At 58.1% G+C, this 12,575-nt stretch overlaps 1 protein-coding gene across 3 annotated transcripts in view; it reads left to right on the top strand.

Annotated features, from left to right (window-relative positions):
* znf423 (zinc finger protein 423) overlaps window positions 1-7,466 on the top strand; it is a 45,896-nt gene extending 38,430 nt beyond the window's left edge. Inside the window, exons 18-20 of one of the 3 annotated variants that reach the window (XM_053886087.1) lie at window positions 1,927-2,058; window positions 2,823-2,938; window positions 6,722-7,466. In XM_053886087.1, the coding sequence (XP_053742062.1) occupies window positions 1,927-2,058; window positions 2,823-2,938; window positions 6,722-6,751 (278 nt within the window). In that variant the 3' untranslated portion in view covers window positions 6,752-7,466. The remainder of the gene's footprint in view (window positions 1-1,926; window positions 2,059-2,822; window positions 2,939-6,721) is intronic. The other 2 variants (XM_053886085.1, XM_053886086.1) reach the window with 2 other exon arrangements.
* Window positions 7,467-12,575: the final 5,109 nt, after the last annotated feature.

Raw genomic sequence — 12,575 nt, 5'->3', positions numbered from 1 at the left:
CCTCGCGGTCACTATCATCTGTTAATGGTAGTCGCTTCCGACCTGCGGAGTGAGGCCCCCGGGGCGCCAGGTCTGAGGTGTTCCCCAGCCAGAGCAGAGCCTGGCCTGATGCTGAACACCCGTTCAGCAACTGTGTCGGTCGACCAGTGTCAGTAGAGTTTGGAAGTGAGACGTCACGTTAGCTCCGTTAGCTGTGCGGGTCCGACCAGGATCACTCCTGGTTCTGTGGTGAAGGTGTGTGTGTGTGTGTCACATTAGAGGAGCATCAGGTTGAACAACAGCTGGAAGTTGCACGTCTGAGTGGCTCTGGACACTTGAGCTGAAACTGCATCATTTCCTGTGTCTCACCCGACTCTCTCTCACCCAACTCACTCTCTCAGTCACTCGACTCTCTCACCCGACTCTCTCTCACCCGACTCTCTCTCTCACCTGACTCTCTCTCTCACCTGACTCTTTCTCACCCGACTCTCACCTGACTCTCCCACCTGACTCTCACCCGACTCTCTCACCCGACTCTCACCTGACTCTCTCACCCGACTCTCTCTCACCCGACTCTCTCATCTGACTCTCTCTCACTGCGGAACACCAGGTGAAAAACACTGACTAGAGAGTCACACCCGACACACTTGAGCACGTGACTCAGTTCATGTAGCTCACAACTGTTGTGTGTTTGAGTTGTGGACAAATGTGAATCCGTTGAGCTTCTCACTCCTGATGTGTGTGTGTGTGTGTGTGCGCGTGCACCCTGGTGGATCAAATGCTCTCTGTGAGACAAAGCGTAACAACAGGATTCTCTAAACTCTGTCATCTCTCGCTCACACACACACACACACACACACAGCCAGCGCTGGAGCCAAACAGCAGACACACACTGATCAAAACGATGTGTTTGTCAGAGGAGCGGAGTCTTTCATGGGACACACTCGGCGCCGGCGCTCTCCATCGCGTCTTGTTCTGGACGCTCCAATTATCTCGCAGCACCTCAGCGCCCCCCCTCCCTCTCCTCCTCCCTCCCTGACCTTTGTGTTCCCCGGCTGCAGTTCACCTCCTCGTCTCTGGTGAAGCTGCAGAGCCACTGAGGTTCTGAGCCTGTTTGGACCCGGCATCTCGTCGCCCTGCGTCCATGCTGCACTCGTGTCGTTTGTTCTCCTCAATATTTCATGTTCCCTCTGACTCGCTGAGTGACAGGTGAGGGGTCATATGACCAGCACCTTTGTCAGCATCTCCCCTCCCCGCCCCCCCCAGTTCCTCACGCTGGGTCAATCTCCCTAAAATGATAATGGAGTCCTATCTGGCTCAGTGGGGACCAGGCTCTCTGGCGCCACCACCACCCGCCCGCCTTTGAGCTCTGCGTGTCTGCACGCGTGGCGGCGGGGGGGTCTGGACGGGTCCTGGGGCAGAGCGGCTCATCCATATTAGAACCTCAGGCGGGATCATCCCAGCCTGCGCTGATACAGATCTGTGGCGGCCTGTTGTGTGTGTGTGTGTGTGTGTGCGCGTGTGTGTGTGTGTCTGTGTGAGCGTGTGTGTGAGTGAGTGTGTGTGTGTCTGTGTCTGTGTGTGTGCGCGTGTGTGTGTGTGTGTGTGTGTGTCTGTGTGTGTCTGTGTGTGTCTGTGTGAGTGTGTGTCTGTGTGAGTGTGTGTGCGTGTGTGTCTGTGTGAGTGTGTGTGTGCGCGTGTGTGTGTGCGTGAGTGTGAGTGTGTGTGTCTGTGTGTGTGCGTGTGTGTGCGTGTGTGTGTGTGTGTGTGTCTGTGTGAGTGTGTGTGCGTGTGTGTCTGTGTGAGTGTGTGCGTGTCTGTGTGTGTGTGTGTGTGCGTGTGTCTGTGCGTGTGTCTGTGTGAGTGTGTGTGTGTGCGTGTCTGTGTGTGTGTGCGCGTGTGTGTGTGTGGCGTTGTGGTAACCTGCCTGTGTGTGTGTGTTTGCAGAGGAGGGCATCAACCACGAGTGCAAACTGTGTAACCAGATGTTCGACTCGCCGGCAAAGCTGCTCTGCCACTTGATAGAACACAGTTTTGAAGGAATGGGAGGAACCTTCAAGTGTCCCGTCTGCTTCACAGGTGGGACCCCACACACACACACACACACACGTCTGTCTCTGTCCTTGTGGGGACCTCTCCTGGCCATCAAAAATGTCCCTTCAAGTATCAGTCCTCACAAGGACAGACTAAACAAACACACCCACCTCTAATCTTCTGTTCCCAAGAATGAACTTCAAGTCCCCCCCCACCTCCTCCAGTCTGAGGGTGACCCAGCATGCATTGCGGGTGAGGCTGAGTCCTTCACCTGCTCACACCTGCAGTGACCTCTGTGTCTGTGTCGGGGCCTGGTCTTGACGCCCCCTGCAGGTGTGGCGTCTGCACTACCGTGGCAGCGCCGTCGGATGCGACGGTGAAGTGCTGCCGACCCCAGTCATCAGAGCTTCACCTTCTTTAACCCTGGGCAAGCTGCCTCCCCTCCTGCCCCCCTCCCCCTCAGGTACGCTGCCGAGCTTTAAACTTCGCCTCTATTCCTCGGTGGCTTATGAATTAGTAAGATGGGCAACACTCCTGTGGGGAGGCTTAATAATTCAACACACAAACACACACACACACTGTGAAAACCCCAAGTTTACTGAAACAAAGGGGGGGACACTGGAGTGGAAGTAAGAAAGAGGAGGGGGAGATAATTTATTGATAAATACCAGCACGTCTGCAGAGGAAAACTCTTCCTCTTCTCTTCCTTTGTGTCCCACGCTGTCCCTCTTCTCCGCGCCTGTGGGCCCGAGCAGCTCCAGGGGCGGGTGGGTTGCTGGGCCGCTGTGTGACTGTCCTCTCCTCCGCAGTCTTCGTCCAGGCCAACAAGCTCCAGCAGCACATCTTCGCCGTCCACGGCCAGGAGGACAAGATCTACGACTGCTCCCAGTGTCCGCAGAAGTTCTTCTTCCAGACGGAGCTGCAGGTGTGTGACGCGTGGCTGACACGTCCTGCAGGGCGGCGGCAGAGAGCGTGAGAGAGTCTGACCCTCCGCAGCTCCACTCCCCCCCGGGGGGCGCTCAAGACAGAGTGGAGCTGCGGAGGGTTGATGTCACAGCCGCCTCTGATCGAGTGTGTGTGTGTGCGTGTGTGTGTCGCTCGTCTTCCTGCTGCGTGGATTGTGTCAGTATTATATCCATCGGCGCCCTCCTCCCCCTCCATCTCTCCCCTCTCCGAGTCCCCTCGTCCGTCCCAGAAGAACCAGCCCCTATGCATATTTTAGCCCCTTCCCTCTCTTCCTCTGCTCTGTCTCTCCCTCGTGCCACATAAATAGTGCAGACGTAAGCTGGTAAATAAGAGATGCTGTGCCGCGCGCACGTGTGTGTGTGCGTGTAAATAAGAGATGCTGTGGGCCTGATCACTACGCTTCTGATGGATCTTTCACTCCAGCTTCCTCTGGTAAATATCAACTCACTCCACCGTCTTCACGTATCGAACACAGCGGCTCAAGCGCACGGACGCGGAGGGACCTTGGTTCAGACCTTGGTTGGGTCGTGATGCGAGGAGACTCGGAGTCAGAGCTGAGATGGAGTGGTGCGTCAGCCTGGTCTCGGGTCAGATCAGTGGTGATCACAAGACGATGGCTCCCTGATGTCAGCCAAGCGCGAGTCCCTCGGCTCTGACTCTGTTGTGAGTCCAGTCCGGAGCGCCGCAGCCACTTGTACCAGCGGCAGGTCGAGGGAGAGTCGCGATGCAGCCCCCTGCAGTCACATGACCTCCTCCTGATCATGTCACAGAGTCACGTTCCTCATATTCATGCCAGGACATGATGAGTCGGTGGTGAACTCATGAATTGCTCTGACTCCATCAGAACCAGCAGTGTGCAGGGTCATCTGACACTCTGGGAGCATGTCTGATGTCACTTCCTGCGTGAGCCTGCACCTGAGGCTCACACGCACACACACACTCTCTCTCTGTCTCACACACACAGACAGAGTGTTACTAGTTCACCGTGCTGGAATGTTGTCAACTCTGAGCTATAAATACCAGAAGAAGAGCAGCAGGCGACTCAGGTGATTTTTCATCTGGTGTTAAAACACCAGTGCACATGACACACACACAAGCTACTCTCCACCCTCGCGCCGTGGGTTCGACCCTGGCGCTGAGGTCATCAGGCGGCGCTGTGAGGTCATCACCAGGTGCTGCTGCTTCAAAATGCAGTCGAGTTCCCACCTATTGACCGTGTTTGTCATCAGCTTCCTGTCACTCTCTCAGCTGATGCGGTCTCACGCACGCACGCACGCACGCAGGCTCGGGTGTGAAGCTGGAGGCAACAGATGAGATTTTCTCTTCTGCATCTCTCTGCATTTCCTCTGTTGTCGCCTCCTGCTCCTCCCCCAGAGGCAGCCGTGTGTGTGTGTGTGGACTGCTGGGATGAACTTTAGTATCTATTTCGGACTGTTTTTTGTCGTTCCAGTTCTTGATTGTGTATTTCCGTGTGTGTGTAATGCGACAGGGCCATATTTCCCCTGGGTGTGTGGCTCCGCAGGCTTCAGACTCACGCCCTCTAAGCAGTTTAGTCAAAACAATGACAGGTCTCGGTATCGACTCGTCGGGTCTGGCTCTTCCCTCAACTGCCCCCCCTCCCCCTGCAGTGACACAGTAATCCTCTCTCATCCATCACCACACTGCTGCTTCATCTGCGCTCGCCGCCCGTCCCAGCTAGCCAGGAGTGGGAGGAAACTGGAGCGAAGGAAGCTGCCGCTCTCTGCCGGTCGCACAGCTCAGACTGTGAGCTGTCATCGCTGTAATGAAGTCTAGAATCACAGGCTCCCCCTCCCTCCCTCACCCACTCACACCCAGCTGACCACTGCAGAGTTGCCTCGGGGCAGTGACCACAGGCTCCTCTCCTCCTCCATCTTCTCTTCCTCCTCTTTGGATCGATACACCAGCAGCGGGTCCTCAGGGAGGCTACACACACACACGACCGCGCGCGCGTGCGAGTGACGTCGGACACACACGCCGTGACGCCCTGCCCAAGACACGCGTCTTGCAGACAATGGGAGGATCGAGCCTGACATCTGCTGGCGAGCCGCGGAACTGCGCCAAGACCTGGCACATTGGGGTCAATGTCTCAGGAAGACGCGTGCGGTCGACGGCGGCCCTCGAGCCCGCGCTCGGCACCTGACCGAAGATCGACGCTTGGTCCCGATCACACCGAGTCAAGTGACGTTGCTGACGGTGTGTGTCGGAGCGACGGAAGACGCGCGCGCGCGCACGCGGGCACCGAAGGGTTTTCACGAAGCGTGTGCAGCAAGATAAGAACCGTCGAATGACAAATAAGTATTTATCAAGCCCAAACCACGTATAATCCCCCCTCCCCCTCCGCTCATCCCTCCGTCCTCTTCCCTCTTTTATTTGCTCCTCCATCCTTCTGCTTTTTGTTCTCTCCATCCTCTGTAGTGAGTCAGTGATTAATCTGAAAAAGCTGCTTTTTGTGGGGGTGTGTGTGTGTGGGGGGGGGGGGCGTTGATTGGGATGATCTCGCTGGGAATTGCTCGCGCGCGCGCGTGCGTGTGAGCCAGCCAGCGAGGCTGATGCTGCAGTGGCTGTTTGCAGGAGTGTGTGATAGGGAAGTTTCCCAGGGAGAAGTTGTGCTGTCGGGGGAGAGCAGGCGGGAGGAGGAGCTCTCTGATACACACACACTTCCCTGGGAGTCTCTCCAGTCACACAGGCGTGTTGGGTGGAGGTGAAGCGCTTTCATTATTCAACTCTTTAAAACCCACTTTGTCTGTGCAGCTCGCTGGTGTTTTTCATCAGAGTTAGCTGGTGAAACCAGCCGTGTGCGTGCGTGCGTGCGTGCGTGCGTGCGCGCGCGCGTGTAGTCCTCCTCCTCCTCTTTGTGTCTGAGTGTGGACGGCTTCCTCGCTCCGCCGTGCCGCCGCCGCCGCCGCCGCATGGGTGAGATGTGAGCGCAGGTGTCTCTCAGGCTCCCAAACTCTGGCAGTAAAATATTCATCTCCATCTCACACGAGGCTTGTGCACGTTTGAATAAACAATCGCCGGAAGATGGTGGAGCACAGCGCGCACACACACACGTTTAGATCTCTATCCGCCATCACCCTTTCCCCGGCCTCTCCCCCTCAACACATGGCTCACCTGAACCAGGACTCTGGACCAGGCTGAGACCCAGTTAGAATCACAGAGTTGCTTTGAAGTTTTCACCCTGAAAATGAGGCTTAACCTTGTGAGGACCTCTCATCCCTTGTTCCCCAGCCCTGAACCTAACCATCCAAAACAGGTGTAGCTGTACAAGTTCACACACACACTCACAGTGTCATGGACTGGACGCTAGTTGGCGATTTCGTCTCCAGAACAGTGACTCGGTGGGAGCAGGAGGTGCACCTGGCAGGCCTGCAGGAGGCGCTGTGTGACGGATGAGAGGCAGAGCCGCGCCAGGTGCGACCTGGGAGCCCGAGCGGGTCACCGACCCGAGCCTCTGGAACCGGTTCCCTCCAAGCCTGTTTGAGGAAACCTGGCCTTCAAACAAACAAAGGCAGCGGCGGCGGCGAGGAAGAATAACGGGGAGGTTTCATTGCGAGTGTCTGGGCGGAGGCGGGTGGGGTGGGGTGGGGTGGCGGGGCGCTCTCTCTCTCTCTCTCTCCCCCCTCCTCCCTGTGGCGGGTGGGGGGGCGAGTGAAAAGCACTACGCTCACGTAGCCCATTATTTCTCTCCTCATGTGTTCGCACTCTCTCCCTCTCCCTCCAGAACCACACGCTGAGTCAGCACGCGCAGTGAGGCCCGGGCCCGGCAGGATCTTCGGGCTGAGCCGGGGCCCCCGACCCGGCGCCGGCAGGAGACCCGCATCTCCACATCACAGCCAATCAAAGTGTCATTTGCTCCTCACATGTAAAAGTGTAACGACGGCGCGGCTGGACGCGGCCATTAGCCGCCGCGGGGCCACCGCCGCTAATGACAAACGCGATTAAATAAGCGCCGGAAAAGTCCCCAACGCTGAGAGTCGGAGGCAGAAAAGTTGAAAAAGGTATTGTACGTGCAGTATTTTTTATTGTCCCTGCCAAATCCCCCACAGCGCCCCCCTCCCCCGCCCCCTCCCTCCCGCTCATTTTGAGTTTCTACAGATAGACTGATGTTTTATTTTGGCTAGAAGACGACGACTCCGCTGCTCCTCCATCTTCTGTCTGTCTTTTCTTTCCTACCTTTGTTTTCTCCACCGTCTGTAGCTTCTGTGCCGTGATGTGACCGATGCTGCCCCCCCCCCACCTTCTTTTCTGATCACTGTTATATATATATTTTTCCTTTTTGTAATTATGATGAGAATAAAAGAAAGTGCAGAAACAGGTGGCTGTGGCTGTGTTTCCTCGTGAGGCCGATGAAGACCTGACCTCATCGTCGTCGTCATCGCAGACGCTCAGTGGAGCTCTTGACTCTGACGCTGTGACCCAGCGAGGACCTTGGAAGCAAAGACACCGCTGGAGAACTTTCTCCTGAGGAGCTGCTGAGTGACGACAGCTGAGGCTGGAGACCGGTATCACCATGATCAGGATGATGATCAGGATGATGAAGGGGAGCGTGTGGCGCGGCTGTAATTCCCGCTCACCGCCAGCTTCAGACTCAGACGGCTCCAGGCTCGCAGCTGTCTGAGGCCGGCTCAGGTACTGGTCCGAGCCCGGAGCAGCTCCAGGCTGCCTGTGAGCCCCGGACCGGCCTCTGGGTCGGAGCTGGGCGGGGCTTCTCAGCGCGGCTCACCTGCTCGCGTGCATGAGACGGAGACCATGGTGACGGCCCGGCCCGGCCCGGCCCGGCCCGGCTGCAGGAGGAGGCGAGTGGCGGCTTCAGCTAATGGACCCGACTGACCAGTCACGCTGGACCGACCCGGCTCGGCTGACCATCTGCCCTGTCACGCCCGAGCGAGCCCTCTAATTGGCTCAGGCTGAAGCCGAAGTCTCGGGCAGGCGTGAGCCAAGCGCTGGAGGAGGCGCTCGCGAGAGGCCGGACCACGTGCCACCTGGCGCCGACCCACTGGACCGGAGAAGGTGGTCTGGAGCTGCCGTGCTTGTGAGGTTGGTGACTCGGAGTCTCAGCTGCCGACCTAAACCACATTCGCGATGCTGAGTCACAGTCGGGAGTCCTGACCGAGCCATGACAGCTCAGGCCCTGCATGCAAGACCCCCCTGGGCTGAGGTCGTGGGGGCAGCAGCTGCGGTGAAGAGGTCCCGACTTTTCTCTCTCCAGAAACATCTTCAGGTGTTCTACTGAGAGACATAGTCTGGGTCTGCTCTGGGACCTCCCCCCAGTCTGAGGCGTCCGAGCTGGCAGAACCCTCAAAACCCAGCAGTGAGTCCTGAGGCTGGGCTCATAGAACTGCAGTGACATCCAGGTAATTCTTCTGTTAATGTTCATGTCTTAACACTCAAGCAGTGACACTGACTTGTGACATGAATGGCTCGAGTCAGTTTCAGCCAAGTTGTCGCAACAAAGCTGCTGTCAAAGGAGCGCGGGTCAGGGAGTAGTCAGGTGACCTGGTCAGGGGCCGGGTCAGGGGCCCGGCTGCTGGTGTGGGCAGCAGATCTGCTCGGTGACGCTAACAATGCCGTTCGAGGCAACTTTAAAGCACAAGCGTCTCCCACCTGCTGACAAGTGTCGGCGGCTGAGGAGAAAATAAACCGCTGAAATTCCACACGTCAAAGTGTCCGTTTAGCGCGAGCGCCACGCTGTTCCGGGCCGGCGGTGTGGGTCCGGATGGCTGGCGGCGGGAGGGCCATCTAAATAGTAGTTTGGCTTGTTAGAGTTGGAGAAGTTAGATGAGGCGTCGGCGATGCTCCACGGAGCCAAACACGTGGCTCATTACGGCCGACGGACAAACAGCTGGACGCCGCTGCTCTTTGTGTGTCTCTGGCTCTTCATCCCTCTGAAGTGTCTCGCGCTCGGCTGCAGCCGCCGACTTTCTGCGGGAGCAGATGAGCTGCCTGAGGCTGGACTGAGAGGCGGGGCTCTGACCCTGCTGACCCCCCGACTGTCGTGACCCCCAGACTCTGCTGACCCCGGACTCTGGTGACCCTCCAGACTCTAGTGACCCCTGACCCTAGTGACCCCAGACTCTAGTGACCCCTGACCCTAGTGACCCCAGACTCTGGTGACCCCAGACTCTGGTGACCCTCCAGACTCTAGTGACCCCAGACTCTGGTGACCCTCCAGACTCTAGTGACCTCAGACTCTGGTGACCCTCCAGACTCTAGTGACCCCAGACTCTAGTGACCCCGGACTCTGGTGACCCCAGACTCTGGTGACCCCAGACTCTAGTGACCCCAGACTCTAGTGACCCCGGACTCTGGTGACCCCAGACTCTGGTGACCCCAGACTCTAGTGACCCCTGACCCTAGTGACCCCGACTCTAGTGACCCCTGACCCTAGTGACCCCTGACCCTAGTGACCCTCCAGACTCTAGTGACCCCAGACTCTAGTGACCCCTGACCCTAGTGACCCCAGACTCTAGTGACCCCTGACCCCAGTGACCCCCACTGCAATCACCAGGTGACTTTATCGTGAGTCATTCATATTAAAATGCCAAATCTGTCGGCAGCGCTGGTTACAACCAAGTCCTCAAGGTTTCATCAGAGAATCGTCTGGGAGTCATTGTCTCTGCTCGCTGACTGACTGACTGACTGACTCGCTAGCTAGCTAGCTAAATAGCTGCCTCATTCATTCACTAACTAGCGAGCGAGCGAACGGACCGACTAACTGTGGCGTCACCTCCCCGTCTGCACACGTCACTGTTCAATCTGGGCTCTGATTGGTCAACGTGCCACGACCTGAGTGGTGAGCCCTGTTCAGCCGCCGCCACATCAGAGTGCCGACCTTTAGAAGGTCAGATGTTTGCTCGGCAGTCGCCACAGCTGCGGACAGACGCCTGGGGTGGGCGTGACCTTGAGCAGAGGCGTGCGAATCCCAACCTACAACAGGTGCTCTCCAGACGTTCTTCACGTTCTCCTTTGTTTTCCAGCCGCGAGGCAGTGCTGAGGCGCCGCCCCCTGGAGGCCAGGAGGGGGAGGGGCCGCTACACTTCAGCTGTGTGTGTGTGTGTGTGTGTGTTGACGTGGCATCCTTGCACTGCCTCGTGCGTGCGTGCGTGAGTCCCAGCCTCCGCTGAGATCAGATGAAACGAAGGAGTCCTGCGACTGATCCTCTCGCTCGCCCCACGGTAGCGTCTCTCTCTCGCTCTCTCTGGAGCATGTGACCCACTTTCCCCACCCACATCTGAGCAGCGCTGCCTCGCTCCTCTCCATCCTCAGTGTTGGCGCCGGGCTCCGGGCGCCACGTCGCTGACCCGACCTTCCGTCCGGGGAGTCCACACACACACACACCGTGACTCACGAGACTCGAGTGACTCAAACATCTTCTCTTTAGAGACTCGCATGACTCGAGCATCTTCTCTTTAGAGACTCGCATGACTTGAGTGACTCAAACATCTTCTCTTTAGAGACTTGGTGAGCTGCGAGTGTTTTGAGCTGCGATGCTCTGACTGGGCTCCAACTCCACTACCTATCAGTGATGTCATGACTCGGGGGGCGACCATGACTGGGTGGGCGACCATGACTGGGAGGGCGACCATGACTCGGGGGGCGACCATGACTGGGAGGGCGACCATGACTCGGTGGGCGACCATGACTCGGGGGGCGACCATGACTGGGAGGGCGACCATGACTCGGGAGGGCGACCATGACTCGGTGGGCGACCATGACTCGGGAGGGCGACCATGACTCGGTGGGCGACCATGACTCGGGAGGGCGACCATGACTGGGAGGGCGACCATGACTCGGGAGGGCGACCATGACTCGGGAGGGCGACCATGACTCGGGGGGCGACCATGACTGGGAGGGTGACTCCACCTCCAGCGGGCGCCTCAACCTGGCGCCGACCCCTGAGAGCAGAGAGGTGTGTGAGAGAGAGTGTGTGTGTGAGTGTGTGTGTGTGTGAGTGTGTGTGTGTGAGACTGAGGGCGGAGCTGCCCGCTGTAATGCAGGTGTTTATCTGGACACTTATGGACGTGTGTGTGTGTGGTGTTGTGCCACACATGCACATGAGTGTGATACCCAGCAAAGCCTCGGCCTCTGTGTGTGTGTGTGTGTGTGTGATCTGTTGAGGCCTGTCCTAGTTTCCTCCCCCTCACCAGGGAACCAGAGGATCCAAGGCCTGACGCGCGTCACCTGACAGCCGCGCTCCTCACTGTGTGGCTGCTGTAACGCCACAGTCCTGCGCTGGACCAACCATGTGTAGCTCTCCTGTCGTCGCTGCTTCCATCCTGAGGACCATCTCAGACTCTTCACCGAACCAGAGAGCAGCGTGTGTGTGTCAGTCTGACTGGGTGACGACTTCAAAACAACTGGGTCTCTGGCCCAGAGTCCTGGTCCAGGTGAGCCACGTGTTCAGGGGGAAAGGGTGACGCCAGGGGAGGAGGTCCACACAAGGACAGAGCGTGTGTGGTGACACACCTGAGCTCAGGTCTAAGTTCAGAAAGCAGCGACTGATCCATGTCCCGCCGCACAGACCCGGGGTCAGTGACCTGCTGCTCCTCAGTGGTGACCAACAACAGCAGCCACAGCCTCACTGTCCTTGTGTGTGAGGACCTGCTTTATCTTGACAAAACACCTCCTTGTGAGGACCAAGTCTCTGTCTGGTCTCATGTCCTTCAAAGGTTCTCGGTGTGAGTCTCCTTCAGGGTCGCGGAGTGGAGCCGGTCAGCGGTGCGGGGTCAGAGGCGGGACAGGCGGGCCGGTCACCTCCACCGACACGCGCGCGCGCCTGTGTCGTAATGAGTCTCGAACGACCGTGCGCGGCTTCTGCTGACGCGCTCACCGACAGGTGTCCGCCTCCGCGCGTGTGAGCGAATCCACCGCTGTTCCGAGCGCGTTTGATTCGCATCCGCATCGGCGGCTCGGCAGTGGCCGCTTTCAGCCGCGGAATCCGCGCGGCTGCGGCCGTTTAACGAGGAATCTACAGTCGTCAAAGTCGAACATTGGGCATTGAAAGAGGCTCTTTTTCTCTCTCTGGCGCGCGCTCCCGACAGTCGCGTCCCCGCGCCCGTGTCCTGCTGCGCGCGGCCCCCGGACTGTGGCGGACAGAGGGGAAGCCACGCCCTTCAGATGCCGCACAGGTGAGAGTGAACACCTGAGTAGAGCCGAGGTCAAGTCAACTGTAGGCAGCAGGTCCAGCGTTGACGGAACATGTTGGTTTTAGATCAGAGACCACAAACCCAGCCAGACTGAGATCAGGCTTGACCTCACGAGAGCGCCGGTGACGTCACCGACTGCCTCCTGGATCTGCGCTCCGCCCCGCTGGTCACAGGCCCAGCTCACTTCCATTCTGTTTTGTTTTTGGTCACTGATGCACGACGGCCCAAAGCACTCCCCTGGTTGGTGGAATCCTCACTGACAGAGGCAATAAAGCTCATAGAATTACCCTGCAAATACTGTGGATCAAAGCCGGGAGCTCCAGAGCAGTGACGTCATCAGGTGTGCGCCTCCTCCATCCGTGTTTGAGCCAGGTACCGCGGTGACGTCATCAGGTGCCGCCGCGTCACAACGGTCCGCAACACGCCTGG

The sequence above is a fragment of the Synchiropus splendidus genome, chromosome 14 (assembly GCF_027744825.2).
Source record: "Synchiropus splendidus isolate RoL2022-P1 chromosome 14, RoL_Sspl_1.0, whole genome shotgun sequence".
Lineage (NCBI taxonomy): Eukaryota > Metazoa > Chordata > Actinopteri > Syngnathiformes > Callionymidae > Synchiropus > Synchiropus splendidus.
Note: the sequence above shows the minus strand (reverse complement) of the source record. Positions and strands in the feature narration are given on the sequence as shown.